Source organism: Aotus nancymaae, unplaced genomic scaffold, assembly GCF_030222135.1.
Source record: "Aotus nancymaae isolate 86718 unplaced genomic scaffold, 86718_ANA_hifiasm-v0.15.2.pri h1tg000065l, whole genome shotgun sequence".
NCBI lineage: Eukaryota > Metazoa > Chordata > Mammalia > Primates > Aotidae > Aotus > Aotus nancymaae.
The window spans coordinates 12485463-12502377 of record NW_026988480.1 but is presented as its reverse complement, the minus strand read 5'-3'; the positions used below and the strand labels follow the sequence as shown (position 1 = coordinate 12502377).

Genomic DNA, 16915 nt, shown 5'->3' with positions numbered 1-16915 from the left:
TTGGCTATAAATTAAAATATTAGAGATTTTCACTACTTGCCCTCATCTTTGCCTCCTCTTAACTGTTCTTTTCCTTACTCTCTCTCTCAGCACTTTCTCCTCAATTAATTCTTTTAATTAGTGACGACATTACTTTACCCAGCTGGTATGGGTAATATTTCTCACAACCAAGCCTGAATCATTTTTTAAAAATGCACTCAATTCTAATTCTGGCCTATTATTTTTTTCTGAAAAATCTTCTAAGATTGATTCCAATAGACAGTAAGTTGGAAAAATATCAGCCCAGAGTTTTTGTTATCCTGTTTTCCCCACAGGGGATAACTTGTAGAAGTGGGAGAAGGGACAAGAAAGAGGAGGAAGTTTGATCCCTGTACATCGAAAGAGGGCCTTGCTGAATATTTGCTGGAATTTCCAGGCTTTTTCCCATCCAAATTTTTGAAATGTGCCCACCTAGTTCAGAGTAAAAGCAAAAACTATAGCCTATCCATCTTAAAAATACTGTGTTTTGCACACAAACATTCATTGCTTTAAGAACATTAAAAAATGACAGCCTGAAGTGCTTAAAATGTGTATGGACATGGTACAATACATGTATATATACATACAGATATGCATATGCACAAGCAATGTATATATACACATACAAGCATGTAGTTCCATGAATTTGATTGAACTTGATATCCAACAGTGTACAACTACTGTACATCCAGTATGAAATGTCCTGTTTCATGGATGTAAAAGGAGTCAAAAACCAAACTTCTCAGGTCTTTTAAGCCTGAACACAATCCACACTACTCCCAACCCCTGACTCATTGATGGTGAATGATACCAACCACAGACAGACTGTTTAAAGGCTCACACAAATGTCTTTGGTGTATGTGTCTATTTTTTAAGGTACAAAATAATAATAATAATTATAATTATAATAATAAAAATAGCTATTTTGTGTGCTGTAGCAGTTCTTTTATAGCTCACATTAAGTGCAGCTCTTAAACCCCACCCCCACCCCCACCCAAAGAAAATACTTGTTAAATAAGGATTAGACAGGTCAAACACCATTGTAGTGCAAATAGTAAACGATTAAAAAAAAAACAACAACAACATTTACAAAATATAGAAATGTTTGGATCCAACAGATGGACAAACATATTCCTTTCAAGTATCTCTCCTTGAAGAAAATAAAAATTAATCAGATTACTTCCAATACAAAAAAGTCTCTCTTTTTGTTCTCTCTCAGGTAAACAGTTTCAAACCTATTAGGTTGCATAGTTCTAAGATCATAAGCACCTTAACGAAATGTAACTTGGTATTCTTTTTTCCGTGATCTTTCATTCTTTCCATGCTTGTTCTCAATTTTTTAATGTTGTTTGTTTTGTTTTGTCTTGTAGCAAAAGTGGTACAGAAAAAGGAAGTGTGACCACCTGCACACGATTGGTGTGTGTGTGTGTGTGTGTGTGTGTGTGTGTGAAGTGAGTATGTGTATGCTGATATACACAGAGATAAGTGTCACACAGGCATACCTTATGACCTGGGTAATTGGGTAGGAAAGTGCCTATAATGGGCCCTTTCAAACTCATGGCTTTCTAGATGCTATTTGGGTTGTTCTAGTCCACACTACTGCAGACTGGACTAGTTGATTCAAGGCTCACAAGGGAACTGCAAGGGGGGAAAGGACAATACCCCTTTTAAACAACTGATGTCATCAGTGTGATTTCAGAAGAAATGAAGGGTACACCATTTTCCCTTCCCCTCCCAATTCCTGTCTCTTTCACTGCTTCATCTCTGAGCCCTGGCTAAGGATTTTTTCCCATATCTTCCTTCATCTGTTTCATCAGGTTTTGTTTTCAATTTACTTTTTTTGTTGTTTTTGTTTTTGTTTTTGTTTTTTTAAATTTCTATTTTTCTGGTTAACTCAGAAACCTTAAAAATTTCTTCATTTTGCCACTGTCTTCTCTGGATAACTCTTGCTCCCTTTCCCCCTGGACTGGGCAACTCTATGAGCACCCGCACTCCTCCACGATCATGTTCTGAATGTCCTTTTTGATGATGTTTTGACCATCATCATAGTACAACATGGACATGGGTCTCAGCTTGGTGGGCACACAGCACGATTTGAGGTTGGCAAAGGGGCTGTGGCCCCGCATGCGGTAGTGGTTGATGACTGTTGAGTGGAAGGACAGTGAGGACCCGGATGTGCCTGCTATATGGCTCGGGCACTCACCCTCGCAGTAGTTGGCATGATAGCCAGAGGGAGCAATGATCCAGTCATTCCAGCCGATGTCCTTGAAACTGACAAAGAACTGTTTCTTACAGCAGATGTTGACCTTGCCGTCACACTCTAAGCCCCGCCGACGCCGGCGATGAGGGTGGTCTTCAGACTGCCGGGCCTGCAGCATGAGGAAAGGTCTGTGCGACTGCTCCTTCTCCTCATCTGCTCCCGCCCCACCTTCACCTCCACCCTTCTTTTTCCCTTCCCCCTCCTCTTCTTTCTTCTTCTTCTTGCCCAGGAGCACCAGGCTGGCGCCACTCTCCTGGCACTGCTCACAGGCAATCCGAACGTCTAGGGAGCTCTTGCCCTGGTCCAACAACCGCTGGATGCTGCTGGAGACAGGGAAGACGTGCCAGGTGCTCTTCCGAGCGTCTACCACTTTTTCAGATAGCAACAGTTCACTCCTCTCCCCCTTTAAGCCCACTTCCTCGGTCTCCTCCCCTGCGTCCAAGATGCCCTGCGGGTGCTTCTGCTGCTGAAAGAGGCGGATGGTGACTTTGGTCCTGGTTCTGTTGGCCTTGGGGACTTTTAGGAAGAGCCAGACTTCCGCGCGCTCCACCACTGACAGGTCACTGCCTTCCTTGGAAATCTCGAAGTGCAGCGTCTTCCTGGCTGTGCCTAATGATGAAAGACAGCATAAGAGAAAACAGAGACACCTGTTAATCCCAACATTTACATGTACTCACAAATTTCAGACAAGCAGGAGTCTTCTGTGATAGACCATCTCGAACAGGGGTCAGCAAATGATAGCCCACAAGCCGTAACTGTTTCTGTACTGCTGGCAAACTAGGAATGGTTTTTATACTTTTAAGTGGTGATGGAAGAAGTGATACTTTGTGACACGTGACAATTAACTGAAATTTAAATGTTAGTGCCTGTACATAAAGTTCTGTTGGAGCACAGCTATGCTCACTTCTGCACATGCTGCCTACGGCTGCTTTCGCGCTATAAACCAGAGCTGAGTAGCTGCAGCAGACTGGCTCACGAAGCCTGAACTAGTTACTCTCCAGCCCTTTGCAGAAAAAAGTTGTTGGACCCTTGCTTTAGAATGAAGAGGGCCTGAGGGTCTGTGTCTGTTGACTAATTGCTTAACCTCAGTTTCATCTTCTATAAAATGGGAATGACATAATGACATTTGACCTGTTATCTCACAGGTTTAGGAAGATCAAATGAGATAATATAAACAAAAAGACACCGCAAGCTCTAGAAAGCTAAGGAAATATTGTTCTCAGACAAAAAATGCAGGCCCTGGCCCCACCTCAGTGTGTAGGTCTGTGCCGGAGGGACACACTGAGCCAGCCTCCTCTTCCCTTGTCGCAGCCTGATTCCTCCCCAGTCACCTCTTTGCTGGGTCACTGCAGCAGCATTTTCTTTACTTTGCTTCTGCTTGAACGAGGCAGGCCTTCTCTCCAGTCATTTCTCCAGGAAGCAGCTAAAGGGATCTTTCCCACAGGTGGATCTGATCACACTACTTCTTCTTGAAAGTCCTTCACTGACTTCCTATTGCTCTCAGTATCTAACAGAAACTGCCCGGGACTTTGGGCTGTGCACATGCTGTTCCTACCTTGAATACCAGCTCTTGCCCAGTCCTGTTCTCTGGGGTCTAGCTACACAGTATTCCCTTGAGGCCTTGAGAACCCCATCCCCCTCACCTGCAGGCAGTGACACCTGCTGCTGCTGCTGCCTCAAGTGCTCCTGCCCTCCCCAAACTCCAGCATACCACCCTTAGTGCTGCCTTTAATAATGTTTCAATGTTCAGATTGTTTGGACGACACTTTCTCTAGGAGGCTTCCCTCACATCTCCTCCACCACCACCCTCCTGCCAGCCTGGTTTAGAATGCCTAGGGTCTAAGGTCACTAGCATAGTCTAGTGTTTAGCAGAAAGTAGGCAATGACTTGATTACTTATTTAACAAATAGAGGAGTCCTTAGCATTGAGTTCTATTAAATTAAGTGAGCCACCTCATACCTCTGAATCCTCCATTTTTGCCTGTGACCCATTAGAGTGCAGCTTAATGAGCATCAGAATCCTATGTCAAATAGCAACCGCTGCTAATACACAGGAAATCCCCACATTGTCAGGGCAGTCGAATTTAGCAACCACTCAGTTCTAGCCTAACTCTAAAATTAGAAAATCACCTATTTCCTTTTCTTTTCTTAAGCACCTGCATGTTTAATCATGCAGCAGCATTTACTATAAAAGCAGGTATCCAAACGAGAATTTTTTGATTAATCAGATATTTTCCCTCACTTCCATTTTCCCCACTTGATGGCATATAGAAACATATCCTCTTTCCCATGACCATGGACCTCCTTACAACTGTCCGCTGTACATCTATCCCATGCACAAATCTGGGAACAATCTTTAAGAAGTTCATCTTAGAACTCGCAACTCCCTGGGAGGATCTCCCTGCCTGGATTTCTATAGTTAACGGAAATCCAGCCATACTTATCACTCGAGGCCCTGAGATGTTTACGGTACTATAAATTTTAGGCACAGTTTCAAGTTCTCTGCAGCAGAAGGCAGGCTTTTCTGTGCATTGCGTACTGTAGATTCTGTTCTTAATTTAACACACTCTGCACACTGTGATTATGATAGTGGTAAATTCACTGAGGCAAGGGCCAAGCAGGGCTGCAGATGGATATGAAAGGTTCTCTGGCATCTTTCTATAAACGTACGAGGATGTTGGCCATGATGATGGTGGTGGTGGTAAGGGGAGTTCCTCTGACTCCGACCTCATGTCTTTGGCAGGAGTTGAAATGAATAATAAAGTTGGGTTTAAGATTAGATAGAATACCAGAGCAGGGAGCAGTTAGAGGGAGAAGCGGTCTTATTTTAGGAAGCATGATGACTTATTTTTTCAAAATCTGAATTCCATATTCCCTTTTGCTAAGAATTGGTGGGGGTTTCATTGTTGGTGTTTGTTTGTTAACAAAGTAAAAGAGAAGAAGATTCCCAGAAGCAGAGCTTAATCATTTAAATCTAAAAAGCCAATCAGCAGTTGATTTTAAGGTGGAAGGGTCCTGCCAAGGCCGTAGGAGAAGGCTGAGGGAAACCTCCCAAGCCTCAGATAACTGGCCTGGAGGGTGTGCAGGTTACCTCCAGCGTGGGCACATCCACCCTGCCCCGTGGAGAATGTTAACAAGCTACCCACTGTTATCCCTTCTGCCTCTATGCAGGACAGCTTCTGAAATCCTAAACTGCACAGGGTGTCACTCCAAAAACAGAGAGATAGTAGCTGCTAAATTAGAGAAGCCAGAGGGCACAAGGTTGGGTTTTGTTTTTCTAGGAAAGAGTGTGAAACTGGAGTGTCTGACTAGTGCCCCAGATGGGGAGGGTCACTGGGTTTTGGGTAACTCATCCCCATGGGCTCTGCTCTGCTCTCAACCACACCTGCCAGAAGGGGTCAGGGTGAAGGTTGATGGACAGCAGTGCTGACCTGCGTGCAGTGGACTTTCCATGAATAACATCCAGGGCAGACTACAGATGTTTGGGTGGGGGTGCTGAGGGAGGGTTACTTGGCTGACTGAAATTAGTGACAGCCGCGTGCAAATTGCTTTTGTGGGGCTAGAGAGGCTGAGGCTGCTGGCTTCCAGTCACACAGCCTACAGGACAGCCTCTCATTTCACAAGAGCAGGTTTCTGATGCATGATCTAGCCCCACCCCTTCTTCACAGGCAGCTGTACTTGGAAGCAAATGATTTAGTGTTCCTGAGAGAGGATTGTACAAAGAGAGTACTCATTAGAGGGGGCTCAATCTGTCAGGTGCTGTTATATTAGGATCAGAGAGTCATCATAAAATGACTTTCATGCTGGTCTTGGCTGATAATTAACTGCATGGCATTGCCTGCGTATTGTGGAGGGGCACGGGCGCTGATTTATGCATCCGTTTAATTATATGAATTGAAAGACTCTGTTCCCTGTATATGCATCCACTGCCTGCATGCTTTCTCTCTCCCCCATATTTCTGACATTTGGATTTTCCCCCTACTAATTGACATGCCTGTCGCCTCCTTCTCCTGGTGTCCATTTCTGGAACTGCTATTTGTATATTGCATGGTATTTTATCAAGAAAAAAAAACAGATCTAATTTCATGAAAATGCTGTTGCCATAATGCTCAGGAGAACAGGGGGAAGAGAGAGATTCAAGTCTTCCTAATGTCTACCTTGTATGCAGGTACATTTTACAAGTTCTATTGTATTCTGACTTATTAAGCAGTGCATATTTCTTTCTTTTACATTAGCTTTCATTGCAGAAGGGGGTGGGGAGATGAGACTGCTGGAAACTGACGTGGGATTGATGTTTATCAGGGCTTTAGGCTTCAGAAATATATTACAGCCCTGGAATATCCTAGGTATGAAAAATATAATAAATAACAGGTCAATTTATTATATTCCCTTTATCTCTATATTACCTGAGAGAGATTGCAATACTGCAGTGACACGTTCAAGATGCCCCAATTCTCCAATCTCCATGCATAACAATTTGAAAAAGGGAAGGTTGACTAAGGCTGAGATGTTCGGGATCAATTTCTAATCAGTTTGAGCTTTCACTTAAATATCTCATGCTGTAAAATCTTGAAATGAAAGCCTTCCCATAATGCGCTATGAGCAGTTTCTGCACTAGTTTGTACAGGTGTGACCCAGGTTCCTGCACTATTACCTAGCTAGCCAGATATAGCTGGTTGCTTTGCTAACCTTTCATTACCTACTCTCTGATAATATTCTTTTCATTCTCTGTGCTATTTTTTCTCTCCTGAGGCTTGTGAGCAAGGCTGTATCACAGCCTGCTCTGCCTGAGTAATTCACTAAGAAAGTCCCACGCAAACCCATGTGGGTGATAATATTTCATCACTTAAACCTCTATGAGCTCGGTGGACACATACCAAAGAGAGAGAAAAAGAGGTGCAGAAAAATGGGCAGAGAGAGAAATTTTGTACCTCACAGGGAATACCTTTGAAACGCTGCTGGGTGGGAAGGATTGGACTGGGGAGAGGCTGTGTTAAGCTGGAAGGAAAGATACCCGGAAGGGTGTTTGTAGCACATTTTTATTTGCTTTCAGAATTTTTAAAATGTTTTGAATAAGTCAATCACAAAGGCATGCCAAGGGTTAAGCAGCTAAGCCCCTTGTTGTTCCCTCCCCTACACTAGGATGCAAAGGCTGGGCTCATCCAGAAGTCCAGCATCTCAGATCTGTGAGTGTATGAACATTTCCAATTAAATCAGCTACACACACATGCAGTGTTTCGATTTGGTTTTGTTTTCCTCACCAGGGTCCTGCTTAAAATATGTTGCTCTTTTACATATGGGCAATAATTATGTCTCTAATGTGAATGTGGAAAGCCTTGTTGTTTATAGAACATATTTAAACTCACCATGGGGTGGGGGGTGGGGGGTGGGGGAAGTCTCCCTGTAAAAAGCGTCTGTTCCTTTAATTTTTCATTCTTCATCAAGATTTCACTGTGCCTAGATATGGTATAGTCAATGGTAAGGGTATACACAACTACCATTTACAGGGTGCGTTCTCTGAAGCTCTTGGACTGCTTCCAGGGGTTTGCGCAGAAAGCAGCAAGTGAGGTCTTAAGGTTATTCCTCCTTTGACCTACAGTAGAGGATCTTTCCTGCAGTAGAACTGTAGGTTTGGCCATAAATTATCTTGATTAACTTTTTAGCTTTAATGTCCCTTCTTAGGATCCATTATTGATTTATAAATGCCAGCCACAAACATCCATCATCCATGCCTCTTCCATTAAAATGGTGATGAAAAAGGTTAAATATTTTGGGAGAAAGTGGTTTTAGGTTCCTACAAGCAGCAAAAATTCTTAAGGTTCAACCCATAAAATTTCAGAGACTTCTTCCAAAGTTCCTGAGAACTTTGGCACTTTTGATTTTGGACCTAGGAACCAATCAAGTAGGAAGAATTCTGAACTACAGCTAGGAGATCATGTGCAAGTATTTTTTAGCAGAAGAGGGGCCAAGACAAATATGTGTTTTCAAGAAAAGCGCCTGGGAAGGTATTACTGCAGTTCTTTAAATATTACAACTGACTTTCCAGCCTGGCATCTCCACCACTCCCAGCCCAGTGCTTCCCAACTGCACAGGCCGCAGACCACTATTAACCTCTTTTCCTATCTTTCCCCACCATTTCTCTCCACACTCTCAGTTTGGAAACAAACGCATCCTCAGAAGCTGTACACCGTGTCTCCACAAGGCGTTCAAGAAAGAACCACCTTTTTCCTCCCTGTTTGAAGTCACTTGTCATTTGTCACTGGTGTAAAGTGTTGATAAGACAGGAAAACTAGGCAACAAAATCAGGGGAGATGGAAGATGTTTTTGTTATGCCCCGGGTGACCGTATTAGGGAGAGACTTGTGAGCAAATCAGTATCGCTGATGATTCATGGTCACATTTCTCCCTGCTCTGTTTTGTTTGCTTTTGAAATTTATCACTCGTCTGCCTTCCATAGAGCTCCGGAATGTTCACATGTATCACTAGAATTTCCATTTCCTTTCCTTCTGTCTCATTTAATGTATTACAGGTAGTCATGCTTCTCCCATATCATAAATTCCTAACTTTTTCTGCAGGATGAGAGGGAGCAGGAGGTAACTGATAATCACCAAGATTAGGGCGCTACAGACAGGGGCTTCCAGTAGGCACAACTGCCTTTCCCTAGAGAAACTGACAAGGAGCAAAAGTCTTTGGAACGCGCCCTCTTGTGGCCGCTCTTCTCTATTATTCACAGAAGAGAGCCTGTAACCTCTAAAGGCATCCCTAAGGGAGGGGTGATTCACAGAAAAGTTGGGAAGATGGGCATGGGATGGTGGAAGTCAGCTCCATTTAGAGATGGATTTCTTGGGGTGGGGAAAATGGTCATCCAAGCAAGGCTTCTTCGACCCCTGTCTGGGCGGTGTCAACTTCTAACTCAAATCTTCCATGCATAGTATCCCCCAAGGGGTAAACTTATGTGTTGCACTCAATGACACCTAGGCTATGTGAGCACATCCATTTCTTGGTGTTTCATTTGTCTTTTTTTCCCCTATTCTTTCTACAACAAGTGCTATCAATTGCTAAGCTAATTACCAGAACCCACGTACAGGTTTGACAGCATATGGAGACTCAGAGATACATTATTATTATGTGTTGATGACCAGCTACTGTCATGAGTCAACACAAAATAAAAATAAGCTGTATCAGCTAAGAAGGTCACTGAATTTAGTCATTGACATTTATAGTGATGGGGGCCTGGCTTTATTCGTTCCTTCTATCTTTCCTTGTGAAGGCCTCTATAGGCCTTAAGGTAAACACTGAGGGTTTTGTGCCAGCTGCGCAAAGAACACACTAGCCTTGGTGAGCAATCTTGGTCGATGTGACATACATAAAAAGAAAATCATTTTTGTTTGTTGGGATACATTTCAGAGAGCCTTAGAGTGATTCCCTGCTGTTTAGTCAATAACAACTTGCATCAGCTTTACAAAAATTGGGCACTTTTTACCCAAGCAGGATGGAGCAAACTCAATTAAAAGAGTCCCAAGCACCTGAGCTTTTGCAGGCTCTCTGCTTCTCTGGCCATGCCCTGGCTTTATCCAGCAATCAAGGAGAGAAAAGGCCAAAGTTAAACGTAGCCTCGAATTGAAGAAACTTGGAGTTGAAAGAGGCCGCTATGGGTCTGCATCTGTGGCATGCTCATGAGTGACAATGTCTGGATTCTTTGCTGCATAAAATGGTTTAAAAGGAAAGAAAAATACATGCTTTTTTCTATTCTCCAAAAACTCTTGACAGTCCACATAGCTGGAATGTTATTAAAGTTGAATTATTCCAAAAGCAACAAGACATAGGTCTTTGCTATTCGTGCTCATATATTCGCTACAGTCATTCAGATAATAAATATCTTTTCCTCGATTAGCGAAATCAGCAGCAAAATGCTCACATGGTTTTCTTCTTGAAGAGTAGACTGTCCATATAGCAGTCATTAAATCTGGGACATTATATTAAATCAACTTGAAGTTGATGTGTGAAATCTCTCAAAGAAAAATAATCAATTGTAATAAATGTTTTCTAAGAATCAAAAGTCAAGTTGTAAAATCAACTAGGAGTTTCCCACTACAAATCTTAAACTTGACTCAATGTGAATGTCCAATGAGTCGCTTTTTAAAAAGTCGCTCATTTTCTTTGAAACTAAACACCTAACAGAGAAGTACAAAATGACAAGATCTCATACAACTGAGAGAAGACTGGCGCTGAAAGGAAGGCCATACATAAGAAAGAATGTAAATGGTCAATTTTTTTCACTGCCAAATCTCTAAATGCCAAGAGAGTGATTTGCTTTACAAATCCAGTAAGTCAGAAAGAGGGGCATACTGATAGCAACAGTTGTGCGGGTAAACGTGGTCAAAGGCATAGGTATACTTAGTTATATGGACATGGTTAAAGCCAACTGGATAGGAGCTGCCATATATAAAGACACGCAGCAACCCTCTAGACCCCTGAAATCTGTTTCACCCATGCAGCCAAGAATCATAAATATTTTCTTTTTTAATCTTATCCCACTACAAAAAAATTGAGAAAAAATGGCTGTCAACTTGAAAAGTTCTACCCTAGCTTTCTTCCTCAAAAAGCTTCAGAAGATAGAGTCCTAATGATCATGCCTTTTGGGGCTGGGTTAAGAAACAGCTTTAGGGAAAGAAAGTAGACCTTCCCTAAGTGAGAGAGGCTGCTGGTGAGAGAGCCGAACTGGGAAGCTTGTGGGACACCAGGGCTTCTCCTACAAGGGGAACCCATGCTGCCAGCAGGCTATCCGCACCCCCAGAAAGATGCCCAGGTCTTTCATGGTTTTCTTGAAAACAGAACATCTGAGTCAACAGGTTTTCAGGATTGGAAATTCTGAGTGTTGCCTTAATTGTTTATACTGCTGCAGCAAACTTTTAAACAAAAATGCTGGGAGTCCCTGCACACACTTTACTGGCCATATGCTCTACCAAACAAAACAATGGCATTCCTTTCAAATGGAGTTGGCAAAGGATGCAATTCTTTAGCCTGGCATTACCATGAAAGTAACACAGTATTAACACATCTGTGTGCCTGACGTGCATGGGCTTGCAGGCATGCAAAGGGATCTATGTCACTTCACTATAAAAATAGCCTGGCTCCAAGTCTATGGACCCATACTTTTGACAGGTATTGCCAGTCAGCAACAGGTTAGTGTGGTCCTGAGCCAATGATCGGAATCTATTTATTAAAGTTCTTCCTCTTAAGGATTGAGTGAGTTCAGCATAGTATCTGAGAGTACTTTGTCAAGGTTGCATTTCTTGGCAGAGAGCTCTTAGTAACTTTACAAAGAACAACACGGGTTGTTTCCTTTTTTTCCTTCAGAGAGCAAAAGTCAGTGTCCTAAAAGTAACTGCTGGTTCTTTGGCAACTATCCCCCAAAGTAGCTCTTCCCTGTCTAGAATGAGGTTCCTGTGCACTTACAGACAGTTTCTAGAGGTAAAAATGATTGTCACTCATAACTGTGCCCTGCTTCTCTGATGTGGCCCCAGATTGGACTTTTAAAGGGGAAGGTTTGTTTTAAGAGGGTGACTTCATGTGTGTCATTCCACTCTGATCCTGGCACACTCACCCCTCTACCCTCAATAAAAACTTTGGATGGGGTCCGGAAGCCTCCTCTGCTCCCCAAGCACCCGAAAATGCCCCGGCTTTCATCCGGCTGCTCAGATCTGGTTTCATAGGCAGGGCAAGGCAGCCCCTCACAGTCTGCCGTCCAGCTCTACGTTGGCCCCGGAGCTTCCTCCCTGTGTGACCGGCTGAGTTTAGCAAGTATAAGCCAGTCATCTCCACGCAGAGCTCTACCGAGAATTCCTTTTCTGCAAAGTCCTCTCCCCCTCCCCTGCCTGCCCTCCGTCCACTAGTCCGCTACCATCACCTAATAACTAATAACCTTCCCAGGCAGTTTCCAGCTGGAGGGAAAAGAAGTTCCTCCTGGGACTGGCAAAGAAATATATTTATCCACCCCCCCCCCCCGCCCGCCACCCACCCCCACCCCTCCCCACCCCCTGCTAATGCCAACACCAACCTGACTCGGCAAACGTGATGATCTCCGAGGTCTGCTCCATAAGTTCATTCATTTCTGCCCTCCTTCCAATGTCATCCTCTATCTCCACATACCCGTTCTCCCCGACTTTGCCCACATGAAGCTTTCTGATCGCGTTCAGAAGCGCCGCCTTGGGCACCGGCTGGGTGACATCGGGTCTCTTCTTTAAGTGCAGCATGTTTAAAATGTGCTTCTTGACGGCCTCCACCATCTCTGGCTGAGAGTTGGGTACATCCTTTGGGAGGGCGGCCAGCGCACAGGACGGACAGTCGGGGGCCGCGCTGTGCCCCTCGGATCCTGGGGTGGGGGAACTCCTCACTATAATCCAGCAACTTGCCAACAGAAATCCTCTCAGCCAAAGCAAGGGCATCCTGGCAGCAAAAGTTGTTGTGATTGCCTTTTTAAAAGGCCCTGCTTTTCCTCCCCCCCTCACGCACAGGTTTTTTTGTTTGTTTGTTGGGTTTTATATTTTTTGGTTTTTTTTTTCCTTCTCCTCTTCAGCAAATTCTCTGGAACAAGAACAAAAAGTTTTCTGTGAAGTTTTGTTTGCAGGTTGCTCTCTGAATGCAGTCAGTGCTGTAGGTTTGTGGCTGTCAGGGAGGAGAGTTCTGACTGTCTCCGAGTAAGAGAGAAGGAGGGAGGGAGGGAGGGAGGGAGGGAGGGAGACAGGGAGGGAGGGAGGGAGAGACAGGGTTGGGGGGAGACAGACAGAGACAGAGAGAGGATGGGAGGGAGAGAGAGACAGGGAGAGAGGAGAGAGGGGGAGAGAAGAGAGAGGAAAAGAAGGGGGAGAGGGAGAGAGAGGGAGAGAGGGAGGGAAGGGAGGAAGGGGGAGAGGGAGAGGAAGGGAGAGTGGGGGGGGAGGGAGGGAGAGAGAGAGAGAGAGAGAGAGAGAGAGAGAGAGAGAGAGAGAAACGGATTGGCCCTAAGTAAGTGAGTGAATGGAGAGGGAGGGAGTTTGCTGTGAGTAGGGCTGTGATTAGGGAGGGAGGGACAGCTCGTTTTTCTGACAGGCTGCTCTCCTTCTGCTCTTAGCTTCCTCACAGACACCTCTCTTCAAATATCACCATTTTCGGGGGTTCTACTTTCCCTTCTAAAATAAATTCTCCTAATTTTGTTCGCTATTTTTTTTCTTTCTCTGCCCTGTTTCCTGGTTTCACCTTCTTCCTTTTTTGGAGGGGAGGGGGAAAAAAATCCAAACGAATGCAGTGTCTCAATCAACAAGGATGACTTGATTGAAAACGTCTGTCCCCATCGCCCCTCCACCCTGCCTAGCCACAGCCCTAGGTGGTAAAATGCCCACCTAGCCACACGGTGGGGCAGAGGGCACAGGGAGGTCCGGTGGACAGGTAGTGGAGGTCGGGGAAGAGGGGCCCAGGGACCACGGAGGTGCCTGGGCCAGTCGATTGTTCTGGCCGGTTGGGGTCCAGGGGAGATGTTCCTTTCCCCTCATTCATTCATATTTAAATGTTCAGGTCATCAATACTGGCAGGCGATCTGACGAGAGCGCAGGAGAACTTTTCCTTGGGGGTCATATAATACACTCCATTCTTCCCAACTGTAAAATGCAGCTGGGCACTAAAGGACCAGCGGGCAGGCAGCCTGTCACAAGCCCAAGTCCCAGAAGTGCTCTCCCCATCCCCTTCAGCTGCCCCCTTCTGCCCGGGACCCACTCACTCTCACACAGTACAGCATACCACCGCTCGCCGGACTTCACAGATAAAATGCTAAATTCTCTTGGCCTTTCCCACATCCTTTTACAAAAAGAGTGCACTCGTATGACTTGAATAACTGGTCCTATGGGAAAAGACTCTCTAAAATATATTGGCAAATTATTTTTCTCTGTCATGTGGTAGTTTTTTCAGCTTGCCTCAAGCCTGTCCCAACCAGTGCATTCATAGACAGCCTCCTTGACTGCTTCTTTTTCCCTCAAAGGAACAGTACAGATGAAATCGTCATGGATTTTAGTGTGCACAGAAAAAGAAAATTGTGAATTTTTTAACAATGCCTTTCTGAGGCTTAAAAAAAATTCTTCCCCCTCCCCTTTTTTTCATTTTCTGTCTTATTGCTTTTATCTTGCAGAAGAATCTTTAAGGGGTCCATCTGTTAAAGCGTTCCTTCCCTCTCGGTTTCTTTCCCACACATAAGCCCTTTTGGTTTCTGAAGATACAGTCAGCTTATATCTGACACCTAGTGTGTTCATAGCATTATAGTCAAGCAATGCAGTTTAGGTGGAAAGAATTAATAAATACCATTACTACAAGCATAAGATCTGAGTGCAAGGGGAAGAAGGCAAGATAATTGTGACACTAAGTTAAAATTACAGTTTGCACAGGTTAACAAGGCTCTCTGAATTGTATATACTGTCCCCTTTTCCAAAACAACTATTTGCAAGACTTTTTCTGTTACAAGTCACCTAACACCCTTGGGGTTTCAGCTCCAGGAACATCAATTACTCCACCATTATTGTTAAAACTTTGTCAACATTGCCTAAAAAGCCTCATATTTTTAGTGGGGGATGGTGAAAGAGAATGGGGGAGGCAGGGGCATTTGTGTTATAATGGTTTCATAAAACATTTTTGTACCATAACACTTAACATCATCCACCTATTTGGAGTCACACATACAGCACCCAAAATGTTTTGTAGTCCAGTTAAGTTTTACAAGAAAGTCCGAAATAAAATCAAAAGTTTAATGACTCTAAACAACTCAAGAGTCCTAATAGCAGCATTTAGATAAGTGCAACTTATCAATATTTGGATTCTCTCTGCATCTGAGTACGTGTGTGTTCCCTGAATTTACTGTTTGTGAATATAACTCTTAAAAATAGCTTTCTCTTTGGCATATGTACTTGTATATATGTGCTGAGTGGGTTGTATAAACACATAATCTATTTGCATGCTCTAGGACTATTAAAAGCTATATTAACCTGCCTGAATAATATAAAAAGGTACAAATCACAATGCACATTGGAAATGCCAATTAGTTGTAAAATTCCTCCTAGCTATCCTATCTTTGAATGTGTAAAGAGTTCAGAAGTAAGAGTTAAAAAGCATTACCTTTCTGGTCCCCACTCTTCCACCAGCCGGCTCTTGTATCATGTGGTAAGAGCTGTCTGAGCTCCTCTTCATGGTATTGGCACTGTGAAGTTTTATACTGTACTACTTATTTGTACACTCACACATTGGTACCACTGAAACAGAGGAGGGCTGGGGCTTTGTTTGGGATTGGTTGGAATCAGCATGACATCAGCGGATGACTGGTTTTTCCAGTGTGAGACATTTCATAATTCATTATCTAATGGAAAGCCCTTCCTGGCTTCTGAGACACTACTGGGTGATGCAGTGAGCCAGTCAAACCTCTGGCTAGGATTACTCTACCTTTTTAGAAAAATATTGGAATCAAATAGATATGTCTCAATGAGTGTATCCAGCTTTCAACTTTTCCTTTACTACTCGCACACACGTCTCGTTATATTCAGGTTCAGTTTTATGTCTTTACATAAAACATCTGTTACTTCATGAAGTTGCTTCTATTTACAAAGTATTTTATTGTTTCTTTCAGGGAAGAAAATTGGTAGTGTTCTTTATGGGGATTCTGGTTTTATTTTTTTAAAATAAGCTATTTCATTGAGAAAAAAATGGGAAAATCTGTATAATCATATGATGATGGTCTCCCCCCTCCACCAACTTACACTATTATTTTACATCTTGAAATTGAATGCCTGCTTCATAAATCATTTATCACCAAGAACTTTGGAAATAGTCATTCTCTGTAAGTGAACTTCATAAGTATCCTTCCCAGGTCTTTAGAATCTCATCCTAACTAACCAAACACACACACACACACACACACACCCTAACAACAACAACAACAAAGAAACCCTCAGGCATCATTCTTTTTTACCAGAACTTCAACTCCTATAATTTGTAAATTGTTACAAATATAACGTGAGCTTAATGAAAAGAAGTGAACACCCCTTGAAATAGGGGTAAAGCTGGTCAGGTTTTTTTGGGGGGGAGGGATGTTGGCAAGTCTGGTAAATAACATAGGAGGAAGGAGTCCTCCGATAAGAATGGTGAAGAGTTGTTTGAAGGAGTATAGTTGAAGCATAAGCCCAGTTTTCATGACAAGTTGGATAAAATGTACAAAATTGGGAGCTAATGAGAGCCATATGACCAGATATGTTGTTTTGTATGCAGGATTTAACATGCATAAAATAAACTTTTCACTGTGCCCACAAGCAAAATATAGAGGTTCTGGTCTCCTGATGTGTGGCTTAAGCAAGTTCCATTAGGACACCAGAAGTTTTCTGGGTAAGAGGGTCTCTCTTGGTTAGACACAGAGAAAGTGTGGGTGTTGAGCTGCATGGGGGTGGGGGGAAGGAGTATTTTAAGGACTGCATATGCAGAAATGAAGTAGGAAAAAAAAATCATTAGGTTGTAGAGGAAGAGAGTGAATCTGAGTGGCAAAGACAGAAATAGGATTAATGATGGTGAACTCCAAACCTGCCCCTCCGTTTAGCACTGACTGAACTCAAATCCTTTATAAGAAAGGAACT

At 43.4% G+C, this 16915-nt stretch overlaps 1 protein-coding gene across 1 annotated transcript; it reads right to left on the bottom strand.

Annotated features, from left to right (window-relative positions):
• Window positions 1-1836: 1836 nt before the first annotated feature.
• Window positions 1837-15526, bottom strand: INHBA (inhibin subunit beta A). Its single transcript, XM_012473520.3, has 3 exons — window positions 15414-15526; window positions 12337-12863; window positions 1837-2887 (listed from the first exon to the last, which is right to left on the bottom strand). The coding sequence occupies exons 2-3, from the start codon at window positions 12722-12724 to the stop codon at window positions 1995-1997; spliced, it is 1281 nt and encodes a 426-aa protein (XP_012328943.1). The 5' UTR covers window positions 12725-12863; window positions 15414-15526; the 3' UTR covers window positions 1837-1994.
• Between the last annotated feature and the right edge of the window lie 1389 nt (window positions 15527-16915).

Coding starts and splice junctions, on each gene's coding strand:
- INHBA (XM_012473520.3), bottom strand. CDS start 12,724: ATGCCCTTGCTTTGGCTGAGAGGATTTCTGTTGGCAAGTTGCTGGATT. Junction 2,888..12,336: donor CATCACGTTTGCCGAGTCAG/GTTGGTGTTGGC, acceptor TTTCATCATTAG/GCACAGCCAGGAAGACGCTG.